General features: G+C 50.8%; 4 protein-coding genes across 4 annotated transcripts; 1 reads left to right on the top strand and 3 right to left on the bottom strand.

Annotated features, from left to right (window-relative positions):
- Positions 1 to 18: 18 nt before the first annotated feature.
- Positions 19 to 977, bottom strand: EI97DRAFT_465123 (uncharacterized protein; the record flags this gene model as incomplete). The annotated part of the gene is made up of 2 exons (XM_033801456.1): positions 446 to 977; positions 19 to 342 (listed from the first exon to the last, which is right to left on the bottom strand). Exons 1-2 carry the CDS (start codon positions 899 to 901, stop codon positions 19 to 21), a joined length of 780 nt encoding a protein of 259 aa, XP_033656243.1. The 5' UTR covers positions 902 to 977.
- A 371-nt stretch (positions 978 to 1348) lies between these two features.
- Positions 1349 to 5212, bottom strand: EI97DRAFT_217068 (catalytic subunit DNA polymeras-like protein delta). The gene is made up of 4 exons (XM_033793834.1): positions 4560 to 5212; positions 4132 to 4509; positions 2267 to 4086; positions 1349 to 2220 (listed from the first exon to the last, which is right to left on the bottom strand). Exons 1-4 carry the CDS (start codon positions 4938 to 4940, stop codon positions 1461 to 1463), a joined length of 3339 nt encoding a protein of 1112 aa, XP_033656242.1. The 5' UTR covers positions 4941 to 5212; the 3' UTR covers positions 1349 to 1460.
- Positions 5213 to 5485: 273 nt separating this feature from the next.
- Positions 5486 to 6622, top strand: EI97DRAFT_456152 (uracil-5-carboxylate decarboxylase; the record flags this gene model as incomplete). Its single annotated transcript, XM_033800703.1, has 2 exons — positions 5486 to 6413; positions 6462 to 6622. 2 exons carry the CDS (start codon positions 5486 to 5488, stop codon positions 6620 to 6622), a joined length of 1089 nt encoding a protein of 362 aa, XP_033656241.1.
- Positions 6623 to 8360: 1738 nt separating this feature from the next.
- On the bottom strand, positions 8361 to 9606 carry EI97DRAFT_499289 (uncharacterized protein; the record flags this gene model as incomplete). Its single annotated transcript, XM_033802600.1, has 2 exons — positions 8361 to 9262; positions 9321 to 9606. The coding sequence occupies 2 exons, from the start codon at positions 9604 to 9606 to the stop codon at positions 8361 to 8363; spliced, it is 1188 nt and encodes a 395-aa protein (XP_033656240.1).
- Between the last annotated feature and the right edge of the window lie 2346 nt (positions 9607 to 11952).

Genomic DNA, 11952 nt, shown 5'->3' with positions numbered 1-11952 from the left:
CACCTCAGTCATCAATACTCACTCCCATTCCACCCCCACTCCCACCCTAAAAACACTCCGTCTGGCAATCTCCCCCTTTGAACCCTTTACCCCTATACGGTTATACACTGCAAAGTTTGTCTCTAAGCACACTTCGTCCGACGTCCTACCCCCAGTCCCCTTGCCATCACCGCTGTTATTCTGAGACTCCAAATCAAACACGAGAGGCTCACTAGCCCCAGGAATATACGCAAGCAAATATTCCCTGGCCGCTGGCGGCTCTGGAAGTTCAGGATCTCGAGGAGGCGCGTCGGGAGGAGGGCTGGGGGTGGGTCCATAGTAATACGACGTTTCGAACCATTGCTTGTGTCAACTGTTAGATTGATTCTCCACTCAGAATTTAGATTTCGCAAGTTCTGAACTGCTGAAGAACTGGTAACAGAAGGAATATGAATAATCGACGTACCTCACCGCCATCCCTCTCCCTCCTAGCATGACTAACCACCCCTTCCAGCAACCCCCTCTCAAGATAATGGTCATAGTCGTACTCCAGGCCCGTCAGCACACCTCTTCTTCTACCTTTTCCCCCTTCTGCTAGTCCCACTTCCACGCACACGGTGCACGCGCTATACCACTCCCCCTCGGGCGTACTATCCGTATACGCTAGGGCATCGCGGTCATTCGCGTCTCCCGAGTTGTTTGGATGCGAGGTAGTGGTGTCGATGATGATGTTTATAAGGGTAGTGTTTGAGGAAGGAAAGAGGGAGGATGATGAGGGCGAGGTGAGCGTGGTGGTGATGTTGTGGGCGCAGTCAAGGACACGGTTGTTTAGGATCTTGAGGGATGGGGGAGCAGCGGCGTGGGAGAGCCGGATGGTGACGGCGAGGAGGGAGGGAAGGCGGAGTGAGTGTGGAAGTAACATCGTCGTTTTTAGCTAGTACTCCTTTTTGAGGGAAAGTGTGAAAGTTGTTTGGCAAATGCGAGGAGTTGAAATAAACTTTTTCGAGATATTGCGGGCCACGCGACATTTAAAGGAACGCATAGCGCGGAGCCTCAAGCGCAGCGTGACCCTCTGATATTGGCAAGTGTAAATGTCCCAATATGGATGCATGTAGAGTGATGGACGGAAATGAAAATGCGATTGCCGGTCCGGGTAATGGGTGCTGTATAGTAGGGGTGCCGGCAATTCAGATTGGCGGTCATTATGTCGCTCGAACGGAGGATGATCGACTATCTCCCAAACAAAACCCGTGCTAAGAGCACCTAATAAGAAAACTTGTGTTTTACACAACGACTGTAGGGGATATATAACCAGTAACAGTCCATGCCCAAGTGAGCCGTTAGAGCTCGCACCATAACAACGTTAACCTTACCCAATGCAAGATGTATACGCTCATAACCATAAGAGAACACAAGTAGGCATGCAGACATTATCTTGAATGACAGAAAAAGCACCGGCGCCCAGGCCTCGCTCACCGCAATTACCATAAGGCTGCATCATGGTCAAAGCGAACGAGGTCCTTCCCAGCATCTTCCACATCCTTCCTGGCCTTCATCCGCATGTAGAAGATGGGGCAATCCCTACTCGAACAAATGACTTCGCAGTGAATACTGCCCTGGCACCTTTGACACTGGGTCCAGAGACGTGCGAATCTAACCTCCAGTTCGCTGACTTTGGACAGGGTCTTCTGATACAGCTCACCGATCCTAGGACGGCAGTTGGCACAGACGGCACCATCCTTCTCTTCTGCACTGACGAGGGGTTTCTTGCATCCCATGCACGTCTGAGTCTTCTTTGCGAACTTCATCAGACCACCCATTGTCGGCGCAGCGACCGAGATGGATCTAGTGTGCTCGCCAGTGAGGAGCTGATTGGCCTTCTTCTCCCCAAGTATGGGCTCGAAGATACGGCCTAGTGGTTTGGCGAGTTGGTTGTCCAGGTAGTACTTGGTATCGATCGGGATGTTGTTCTCAAGCACATATATGGGATCCTCGGACTTTTCATAGTTCCTAGAGCCGCCAGCCCCTTTGACGATGACATAGGCAACACGATCTCCAAGCGCTGGTGCAGAGCCGGCGTCGCGCTTCTTCATGCGCTCGGCCAGTTCAACGTGCGCCTGTCTCGCGGTGTAACCGCCTGAGCCATCTTTACCCTCTTGTTTCGTTAGTGCTTTCGTAATAACAAGGTTAGACATATCGATCTTGTTTTGTAAAAGATCGGATATGGTCTCTTTCACGAATCTAAAGTTGTTAGCTCGCTGATATGGACAGTAGCAATTCCACTTACTCTTGAGCGCCATTGACATCGCGGTCAATCAACAACATTCGTAAAGACGTCTCAATCACCGTCTGCACAAGGCGGCAGTTGTCACGGCGGACCGTTTCAATACCCTTCGTATCCATTTTGTCCCACTTGTTGGGATTTGTCCAGTATAATCCAGCATACCGCTTCTTGTTGATCAACAGGTAGGGGAAGTAGACCTTCTCGAATTCCAGCTTGATAGGCTTGACAAACTTGCCAGAGACGTAATCGGCTGCCTCTTGGCCAAGCTTCATGGCCTCTGCAAGTTCCGTAGTACCAAACTTGACCATAACGGAGTCGGTGTCACCATAAATGACCTCCGCATCATGGCTATAGCCATTGGCCATTGTGTACTTCAGCTCGACTTCGTGCTTTGTCTTCTCAATCATTTGCCGGCCGTAACTAGTGGTGCTACTGGCGATTGCAAGACAAGGCAGCTTCCCGTTTGTCGCACCGGTCAGACCGTATACAGAGTTCGCTGTGACCTTCAACGCAAGCTGGCGACCGTTTAGTATTGCCTTTTTGAAAGGGTCCGTTTCGACCGCCAAGTCTCGTTTCGCCTGTTTCCGTGCACGCAGCAAGTCCTCGAGAATTTGGGTCAACAGTCCCTTGCGCACCTTGGCCGTACAGAACAAGTCGCCATTTGGTGTCACTATGTAATCCTCATCTTTCTTCAAGTTTAGCTTCTCCACTGACTGCTTGCTCAGTAAGGTGGTGTAGCAGAGGTTATGCGCCTGAATGATGCTGGGATATAGCGAAGCGAAATCAAGTGTTGCGACCGGGACATCGTAGTAGCCACGCTTCGGTTCGATGACAGTGGCACCTTCGTATTGATCTCCATCGTTGCCGCCGGGGTTGCTCAGGTCGGGAATAACCAGACTTTGTTCCAAAGCTCTGCGGAAGAGTTGGCTCATGAACCTGACCTGCTGTCCTCGTGCAAGAAGGAAATTGAAGGGGATACCAGTGACTCTTGCCATCTCAGTGTAGTTGACAAGAGCCATCAGTTTGTCTAGCAGACGTTGGGGTAGATACGCGTCTTTCAGGCAGTAAACTGCCAATCTCCGCCGAGAGTTTGAATCGCCGTTATAAAGCTCGGTGATCATACTGTGGTGTACATCTTCCTTCTGTTCTTTCAAGAAATGAGCGCAAACAGCGTTCAATGTATAACTTCGTAGTTGATAGTCGCGTTGTACAAGTTGAAGTAAATCAATTTGCAAGCGACCATTCGTGTTGGTGGTCTTCGTGTCGCGCGCCCCGAGCTGCTTGCTTGAAAAGGTGGACGACTCAGCTTTGGATTCTTTGTTCCTCAAGCGTGACCAGTACGGGAACTTTGTCGCCTTCAAATATCTCGCGCGATCAAGGAGATATGGGAAGTCGAAGTTGGAGATGTTGTATCCGATGATAACGTCCGGGTCCACCTCCTCCAGGAAGTCACGCCACCTCATGAGCATCTTGGCCTCATCATCGAACTCGAGAATCTGTGTTGCGACAATCTGACTGCACGTATCCATGCAGAACACGTTCCTGATAAACGGTTTATCCTCGCCATATCTGGTAACGACGTTTGCGATCTGGATGACGGGGTCCACAGTCGGCTCCGGGAAGATACCCTTGCGACCAGCGCATTCGATATCAAAGGAAAGGATGCGGAGAGGCGCCATCTTCGCCCACTCACCATCAGTTGGATGAGCGATTAAGTCTGCGTAGTGGACTGCGGCCTCGATTTGGCAGTTGGAGTGTCTTTCGCGGGGTGGGATCATCCTGTACTTTCCAGCTGGGACTTCGACCCACGACATACCCGAGATCTGAGCTTGTCAGCAAAACGCAAAAGTCTGCTTCGGCATTCTTACCTTGGTGTCAATCATGAATCTCAGCACGTATTGGATGTTGTCGAATGTAAGGATGCCACCTTCCTGCCGGGTCCACAGTCCCTTCCAATTTGCAGCACCATCCTGCACGAGCCTCCGGACGCGATTGATGAACCTTGGATCGGTGACCGAAATCTTGAGGTATGGGCTTCTTTGGTTGCCTTGGAAGCCATACATATTCTCCTTCATGGTCATCTGCACCGAGTGCACAACGGCCGTGTGCTGGTTGAATGCCTTCTGTGACTCTGCTTCAAGGAAGTTCTTGAATTGCTCGCAATCATTCTTACCAAAGTTAACGGGCGCAGCGACGTAGAAGTAGTGGAGAAAGTGCATGACGTGTAAGAGTACGGAGTGGCCGTCCTGTAAAGGCTCATTAGCAACTGCGAAGCGTCTGGGGGCGGTGGGCGAACCTCGGTGACCCCGAAGAGCTTGATCGCGGTCTTCCCACCGCTCAGCGCACCCTCCTCGACTTCAATCTGCTGAAAACACAAATTCTGGCGCGTCGCGTCGAAGTCGACCAGTGGTGGCCGAGCCCAATGCTGGTCTTTCTCTGTGTTCGTCTGCTTCAGGTTCTCGATGTCCTGGGACATCTTTTCCATATCCTCTTCAAACTGGCTCTTGGGCTGGCTAGAGTTGAACGACCCATTGATGCCCTTAGCCCTCAGGCCGCCGTTCTGGTTTGCAGCATGGTCGAGCTTCACGCGCTTCGCGGTCCGGGGAGACGCCTGAACATTGGCGCGGCTCTTAGTTGTGTCGGCAAGAACACGCTTCTGTGGCAGTGCGGGAGGCATCTTGAGATGATTTAGGGCCCGGGTATAGGCCGTAAGATGCGCCGGCGTGGTGTGGAGGAGGGAATGGAGGAAGGATGGAATGACGAGTGTTGAAAGACGGCGGAGCTTAGATAAGTCGCGTCGCGTAGCTCCCGTCGCGTCGAGGTGGCGCAGTGTGGCGTTCAGTCACGTGACATTCTCAACACGTGCCAACCTTGGGAATGCTTGGAACCTTTTATTTATTTTAACCCGCTCGAACCTCCGAGGCACTCACTGGTTTGTCTCTGGCTTCCAAGAAGATGCGAACGTCTGGTCATCAGTCAAGGAGAATGTCGCAATTACCTTCCCAAGGTTGTCACCACTCGCACCATCAATTACTTTACCTGATTGGGCAGGTGGGATATCAAGGCTGGGCGGGGTTAGCCCAAGGGCATGATAGGAACAATACCTAGGTATCACCTTCAACCGCCTGTCTTGTCTACTGAACAGAGCAATTCCTTAAAATCCGATCGTGGTATACAGAGCGCCAGAATCACTGCATGGGATGGTTTTGATTGTCCTCCAAAATGCCAACTGTTGACATTCACACGCACATCTATCCACCAACATTCGTTAAGCTGCTACGCTCGCGAACCACAGTCCCGTATATACGAACGTCTCCTGACGAACCCCATTCTTCACGGCTTATCATCCTTCCGGGCGAAGATGACCCTTCCACTCCGTCGACCGCGAGAGGACGCCCAATAGGTCCGGAATACTACGATATAGCCCAGAAAATTGCCTTTATGGATACTCACAGGATTGATAAATCCGTCATCTCTTTGGCAAACCCATGGCTCGATTTTCTACCTTCAGAAGAAGCAGGGGAAGCCGCAAGGAGGATCAACGATGACGTCGAACGCCTATGTGCCCAACACGAGGGGCGACTGTATGCCTTTGGCACTCTTCCGCTCTCCGCACCAGTTGAGACAGTAGTGACCGAAATTGAGAGGCTAGTGCAACTGAAACATATGCGAGGAGTCATAATGGGAACGTCCGGCCTGGGAAAAGGTCTAGATGACCCGGCTTTGGACCCCATCTACGCTGCGCTTGAGAAGCACAATCAGCTCATATTCCTCCATCCACACTATGGACTTCCCGCATCCGTATACGGCCCGAGAGCGAACGATTACGGGCACGTCTTACCACTCGCTCTCGGCTTCCCCTTAGAGACTACTATAGCGGTGACGCGAATGTTGTTGAGCGGGGTGTGGGATCGATTTCGAAAGTTGAACGTCTTGCTTGCGCATTCCGGAGGTACCCTCCCTTTCCTTGCCGGACGGATAGAGAGCTGCATCAAGCATGACGGCCATCTCAAAAGAGAGGGGAGAATAGAAGGTCGCCGTGATGTGTGGGATGTTCTGAGAACCAATATCTACCTTGATGCGGTAATCTACTCCGACGTCGGTCTGAAAGCTGCCATTGATGCCTCAGGGCCAGATAGACTCATGTTCGGTACGTTCTGTCAATTCAGCATCTTGAAGCTAAGCTAAGACTAGCAAGGAACGGATCACCCATTTTTTCCGCCTCTAGAGGAGGATGTAAAAGAATGGCACAGTGTAACCGCTAACTACGGCGCAATAGCCCAGGCTTTCAAGGATGATCAAGCCGCGGCTCAAGATGTGCTTGGGAATAATGCCATGCGCATATTAAATCTGAGGTAATGATAACCTCACACGAAGAGAAGAATGTACGAGCCGAGCGGGGTGGTGGTGGTGCTAGTACGCGTGTTCTTCCCCAAGAACTTACGTGTTTGTCACAAGCATTGTGGCATGAGGGGCCGGAGTGCGGCCGTGAGAATTCAAACCCTCACACTTCAAATACTTCCACATTAATCCCATATTGTTACACCATTATCCTCAGGCGAACATTATCCTCCATGGCAGGACCATCTCTGAAAAGACTTCTTCTGGTTTTGAGGCAGCCAGCCCTGTCCCAGCGCTTCTCCCAGGTCTCTCCAACCGAGTCCCCGCTCCTAAATCTCCCCTTTGACATCTTCGTCATCATCTGGGAGCTTCTTTCCGATCATGAGCGCGCCTGCCTCATCTTGACATGTCACTCGCTCTACGACGACAATAAGCACATTCTATCTCACATCGGAAAGCAAACACCCGAGAGTTGTCTCCAACGACTGTACTTTCTCCGTCGTCTCCGTAGGGACTTTCCGCGCTTTGACTTGGTCTGTCATTGCTGCCTCCGACTTCACATGAAGCTCGACGAGCAAACTCTTTGCCCCAATGGCGACTTCGACACGGTAGTTTCGCTAGGGAAATCTTTGCCATACCCTTGCTACCCGGTCCAGTATATTGGAACCCTCTCCCGGTCCCAACCCTACACCAGCTCCTACGATCAGGCTGGTGACCCTTCCTCACTCCGTAGTGACATTATCCGTCTGGGATATGTCCCCATGATTGGCAGCAATGATGATGAGACGGCGGATGGATTCCAAATAGGCCCTGGTCCTGTACGCCATAACCTTCATGAGATCACACTGATTGAGCTGCTGTGGGGCTGCAGGTGGACGACTGCATTCGAGGAACTCACCGAGGACGAAATGGTTGGCTTGGCGCGCAGTATCGAAATCGATATCTGTAGCCACGTTTGGCTCGGCGGAGACTATGTTCCTGGTGATGGAACTTTAAGTGACAGATTGAAGCCAAGCATGATTGGGAAAACTCATCTTGGGCGATCCTACTATCGTTTGGCAGTAGCTACATGCGACAAATGTCACATCAAGGTCGAAGTTATCTTCAAAACTCAACGAATAGTTGAGATCGTTATAAAGAGGGACCTTCACGTGCGATCCTCATCAACAAGCCTCTCTGCGCACGAAACCCAGTCTGAAGGTCAAAAGAAGAGCAGGTTCAGCGTCGGATCCAAACTCGGTAGGATGAGGAAATGGTTTTGAAGGACACAGTTATATCTTCTTTCGGTCGTATTGTAGGTGTATTGACACCACTACACTCAAGAGGCGGTGAATGAGAGGCATATGGTCACGGAAACAGCACTGTCATAAATACGGACGATGTCACTGAGACCGACTTAGTCATCTATTCTAAGCTATCTAAACCGACGGCAAAGAAAAAGGGATTCAGGGGTTTGATAGCTCTCTATTCGAGATAAGACTTCTCAAGGTTGGATTAATTCCGATGTTTCGCTCATAGAATGTCTATTATATTACAATCTTGCTTTGACGGATATACATCCCAGCATGGAACCACATAGCTTCGTGGATAGCACTATGTTTATGCTCAAAAAAATGCTGTGACAGATACACCTAAATTTATGCCGAAACAAGGAGGTTGTCTACTCCACTCTCCATCACACCTTCATTGCCAGGAATCTCCTCGAAACGCCAAGTTTGCAACTATTCCGCGCCACTTCTGAACAAACCCCAACTCATCAACGGCGAGCTTTCTGTGGCGCTCTCGTTCGCGCAGACCTCAATCCCGGCCTATTTCCCGCACTCTCAGGAGCACTTTCGCCGCTCTTCTGCCGCTTGGCCGGAAATTCGTCATAATCATCTTTATCATCCCCGTCTCCTTCTCCCTCCTCTTCCTCGTCCACGACCGAAGACAATTCATCGGATTCAGAAGACGGGGACACATCACCAACACCGCCTTCCGTTCCCTGTTGTTTCCCGCCGCTTGCATTCTTATCGACGGCGGAGGATTTCTCTTTCTCGGCTTCAGTCGCAACCACCGACTTACCGGATGCCTGGGGTCCCTTTTGCGATTTAGCTTGTGGCTGCGGTGCAGCCTTTGCGTTTGGCTTATGGGTCGCGCGGTTGCGGTTCGCATTTTCGCCGTTGGTGTCTGCATCGTCTCTCTTCTTCTCAATCACAGGTTTGCTATGATTTCCCACTTTGGTCTTGGCCTTGGTCTTATCCGCGGGTGCCTCTTTCCTTCCAACCTCCTCTTGCGCTTTCTCCTTCCCTTTATCCTGCTTTCCCCTCTTCCTCTTCTTGTCATTCTCATTTCCCTTAGCCTTGCCCTGCCCATCTCCCTCGCCAGCCTCCTCATCATCGCCTGCAACCTGGTCGTACCCATCATCCCTTTCGTCATACCTCTCCCCGGCTGCTTTATCCTCCACCAGACCCCTCAAACTCCTCAACGCCTCTTCCCTCGTCTGAGAATCCTCTCCTATAAGGCCCTCCACTTTGAAGATGTTCTTTCGAGCGCGTTCTTCACCAGCAAGAACGTATGCACGGAATTGTGGTGCTGGGTTGGAGGAGCTGGGGACGTGTCGGGAGAGGATGACACGAGGGTTCACTTTGCGCGGGACGAGGATGGAGTGGGATAGTCCTAGAGGGGGTGTTAGTTGGGTAACCAATGAGATGAGGGCAGGGTGGAGAGGACGTACGCTCGATGTAATCCATATAATCCATACACTCCCTCACACTGATGTCTCTCCCCACCGCTGGCTGCGTACCGTCGCCTATAGCATGGGGATCATCGGGTTGCGGATTGACTGTCTTCTCTGTGTCATTCGCATCCAGAGCATCTCCCTGCGGCGTGACAGGAGTATTCGCAGGTACCGTGACGACCTCACAGTCTTCATCGACGTTATCGTTATGGGAGTGTGTGGATTTGCTGGGTTGCGGGGTACCCGCGCGCCGGGGCTCAGGTGTTGTTGTCTCTTTAGCCATCGGTGTAAGTGAAGTTGTTCGTGATTGCAATTGGCTGAGTGCAGTCTTGGAGGTAGGTGACGAGCTTTCCAATTACGGTTGAAACGAAACTAGGTACTGGCTTGTTATACATGGCCGGAAGGGACATGTTTGTTTTGCAGACAAAGGGGGCTTCTACTGAGCTACGTGCGGTTAGGTGTTTGTATTTGCGGGGTAATTGTTCAGTGTCAGACAAATATAGAGGATCTTCTGGATGGGTGTGTGAATGGAGTAGTACGGGGGAGAAGGAGCTGGAAGTCAGATGTGGTTGTAGTCTTTAGTTCAAAAGAACGTTTGGTAGAGCTAAAGGTGGAAGGAGTGGGTCGTCGTACGATTGCTGTTTCTAGATTCTAGTATTGCGCGAAATATCCATGGTCCAGAACCGTGACGTAAACAAAACCCATTTCAAACACCCGGTCTTCACAAAGAGCAGATGACCGAAGCGACGAATAGTTCAAAACAATCCAAACCCTAACCTCACGCCAGAGTTCACCCTCTCAAGCCACCGCATACTGCTTCACCTCCTGCAAGTTCTCCATCACGCGATACATCTCTCTTTTCAAGTCCTGGTAAAGCAACAAAAGAGGTCCCAGCGTCGTATCTCCTCTATACACTCTTGATAGGGCCTCTGGATACGCTTCGTCCTTTAGAATCACTCTCGAGGTTGAGCCCACGCACACGAAGAATTCTTCACGCCGACTCGGCTCCCGCGCTGAGAGAACCCGGAGACGGTCTTTTTGTATTTCGGGGTGTAGGAGTTGGAATGTGCGTTCTATGAGTTGGATGAGGGCGAGCTCGGTGCAGGGACTCATTTTCGTTGAGAGGTTGTAGATGGAGATGGAAAGGTGTCTATGGGGGCATTGTGCTGGGCTGTTTCAACGAGCGTTTATATACTTCAGGTCGGGATACTGATAGAAGTCATATGCTACCGTCATCTAGCTCCAAACATGTTCTAGGTAATGAGGAGGTGCAGATGACTTCATCTTCACTAGCACGGGGTTGCGAACAATCTGAATACGAGCCCAAGTGGTGTAAACATGTGACTGATGCCTCCCTACCACATGCAACTACGACTAATGGTATGAGAATGGGCGGATAGTCTGTATCAAGACCACTAAGCGATAGTGTGGTCACCAAGTGTCTCAAGTAGTCGATGACACGGGCCCAAGATTGCATTCAAGAGCATTCATCACTGGGAAAGGAATTTGTTTATGAAGAACTGCTTAAGCATCCTTCAGACTTGTGGTTGTTTTGAGTACTAGTTACATGAAGAAGTTGCAGCACCTTCGGCGGCTTTCTGAGCCTAGGTTGTGTATGAAATCTGACCGATGGCGAATAGACAATTAATGATGTTCCCAATGCCCTTCCCAGCTACTTCTCAATTGATAATCAGGTTATTTCGATGGTCTCCACCGTACAGACTCTCGAATAGTCTTTCTTTGAACTGCAAATGCCACAGTGGTGGCTAGTCGCCTTCTGCGCAAATTGCTTGACCAAACGCGACCCAATCCACTTACTAACGGTGGTTTGTTAACCCAAATCGTACAGATCAGGGTCGTCATTCTCAACTGAGACAGCACCCCTTTGCTTCATGTCCATTATTTCTCCACGTGCCAAGCTCTCTAAGTCTCTCAACAGGGCTTCCAAAGCTTCCAGTCGAGAGCGCCCGCTCACTTCTCTTGACAGAACTTGTAGCTCGCCACCAACTGCTAATCTGACATAGCTTGCTGTGTATCGTCGTGGAGAATAATCAGAAGGGTATACAAGTACGCACGCTCGGTGATTCCCTGTCCATTCGGGCGCTAAGAAGGGCCCGATGCATTCGATGAGTTTGATTGTCGCTGCTTCAGCTACTGCGGACATGTGGAAATGCGGTTTTGGACCTGATTTGCAAGATATCGCACAGAAGGTTATAGGCACGGTAAGGACGACAGCCTTGAGATTTTATATTCTGTCGATAAGCTAGGGAAGGCATGTGTTATGCCCGCATGCTCCGCCCGTGGGGATATGGCAAATAGAAGTGAGCTTTCGCACATGAGGACAGGCAGAAATCATCTGCAATGATGTTTGTCGATGATACATCTGAGTCACCTGCATGTCAATCTTCCTGAGAGCGGAAGCACGGACGGATTCATTTGGCGAAGGAGTCTCTGTATGCTAATCCACATTGCTCTAAAGAGATTCCAGTAATGCATCCAGCACTACCTGCGCAGACAAGTCATCTCCTAATATCTTCCCGTCTACCTCCTTTCTCGGATGCTGTCTACTAGTGTATTGCGTCTCACCAGCTTTCAGCCGACTCAGATATCGCGTTGCGCCTCGCTCGCT

Source organism: Westerdykella ornata (genome assembly GCF_010094085.1).
Source record: "Westerdykella ornata strain CBS 379.55 unplaced genomic scaffold EI97scaffold_4, whole genome shotgun sequence".
In the NCBI taxonomy this organism is placed as follows: domain Eukaryota; kingdom Fungi; phylum Ascomycota; class Dothideomycetes; order Pleosporales; family Sporormiaceae; genus Westerdykella; species Westerdykella ornata.
This window is presented reverse-complemented; position numbering and strand designations above follow the sequence as displayed.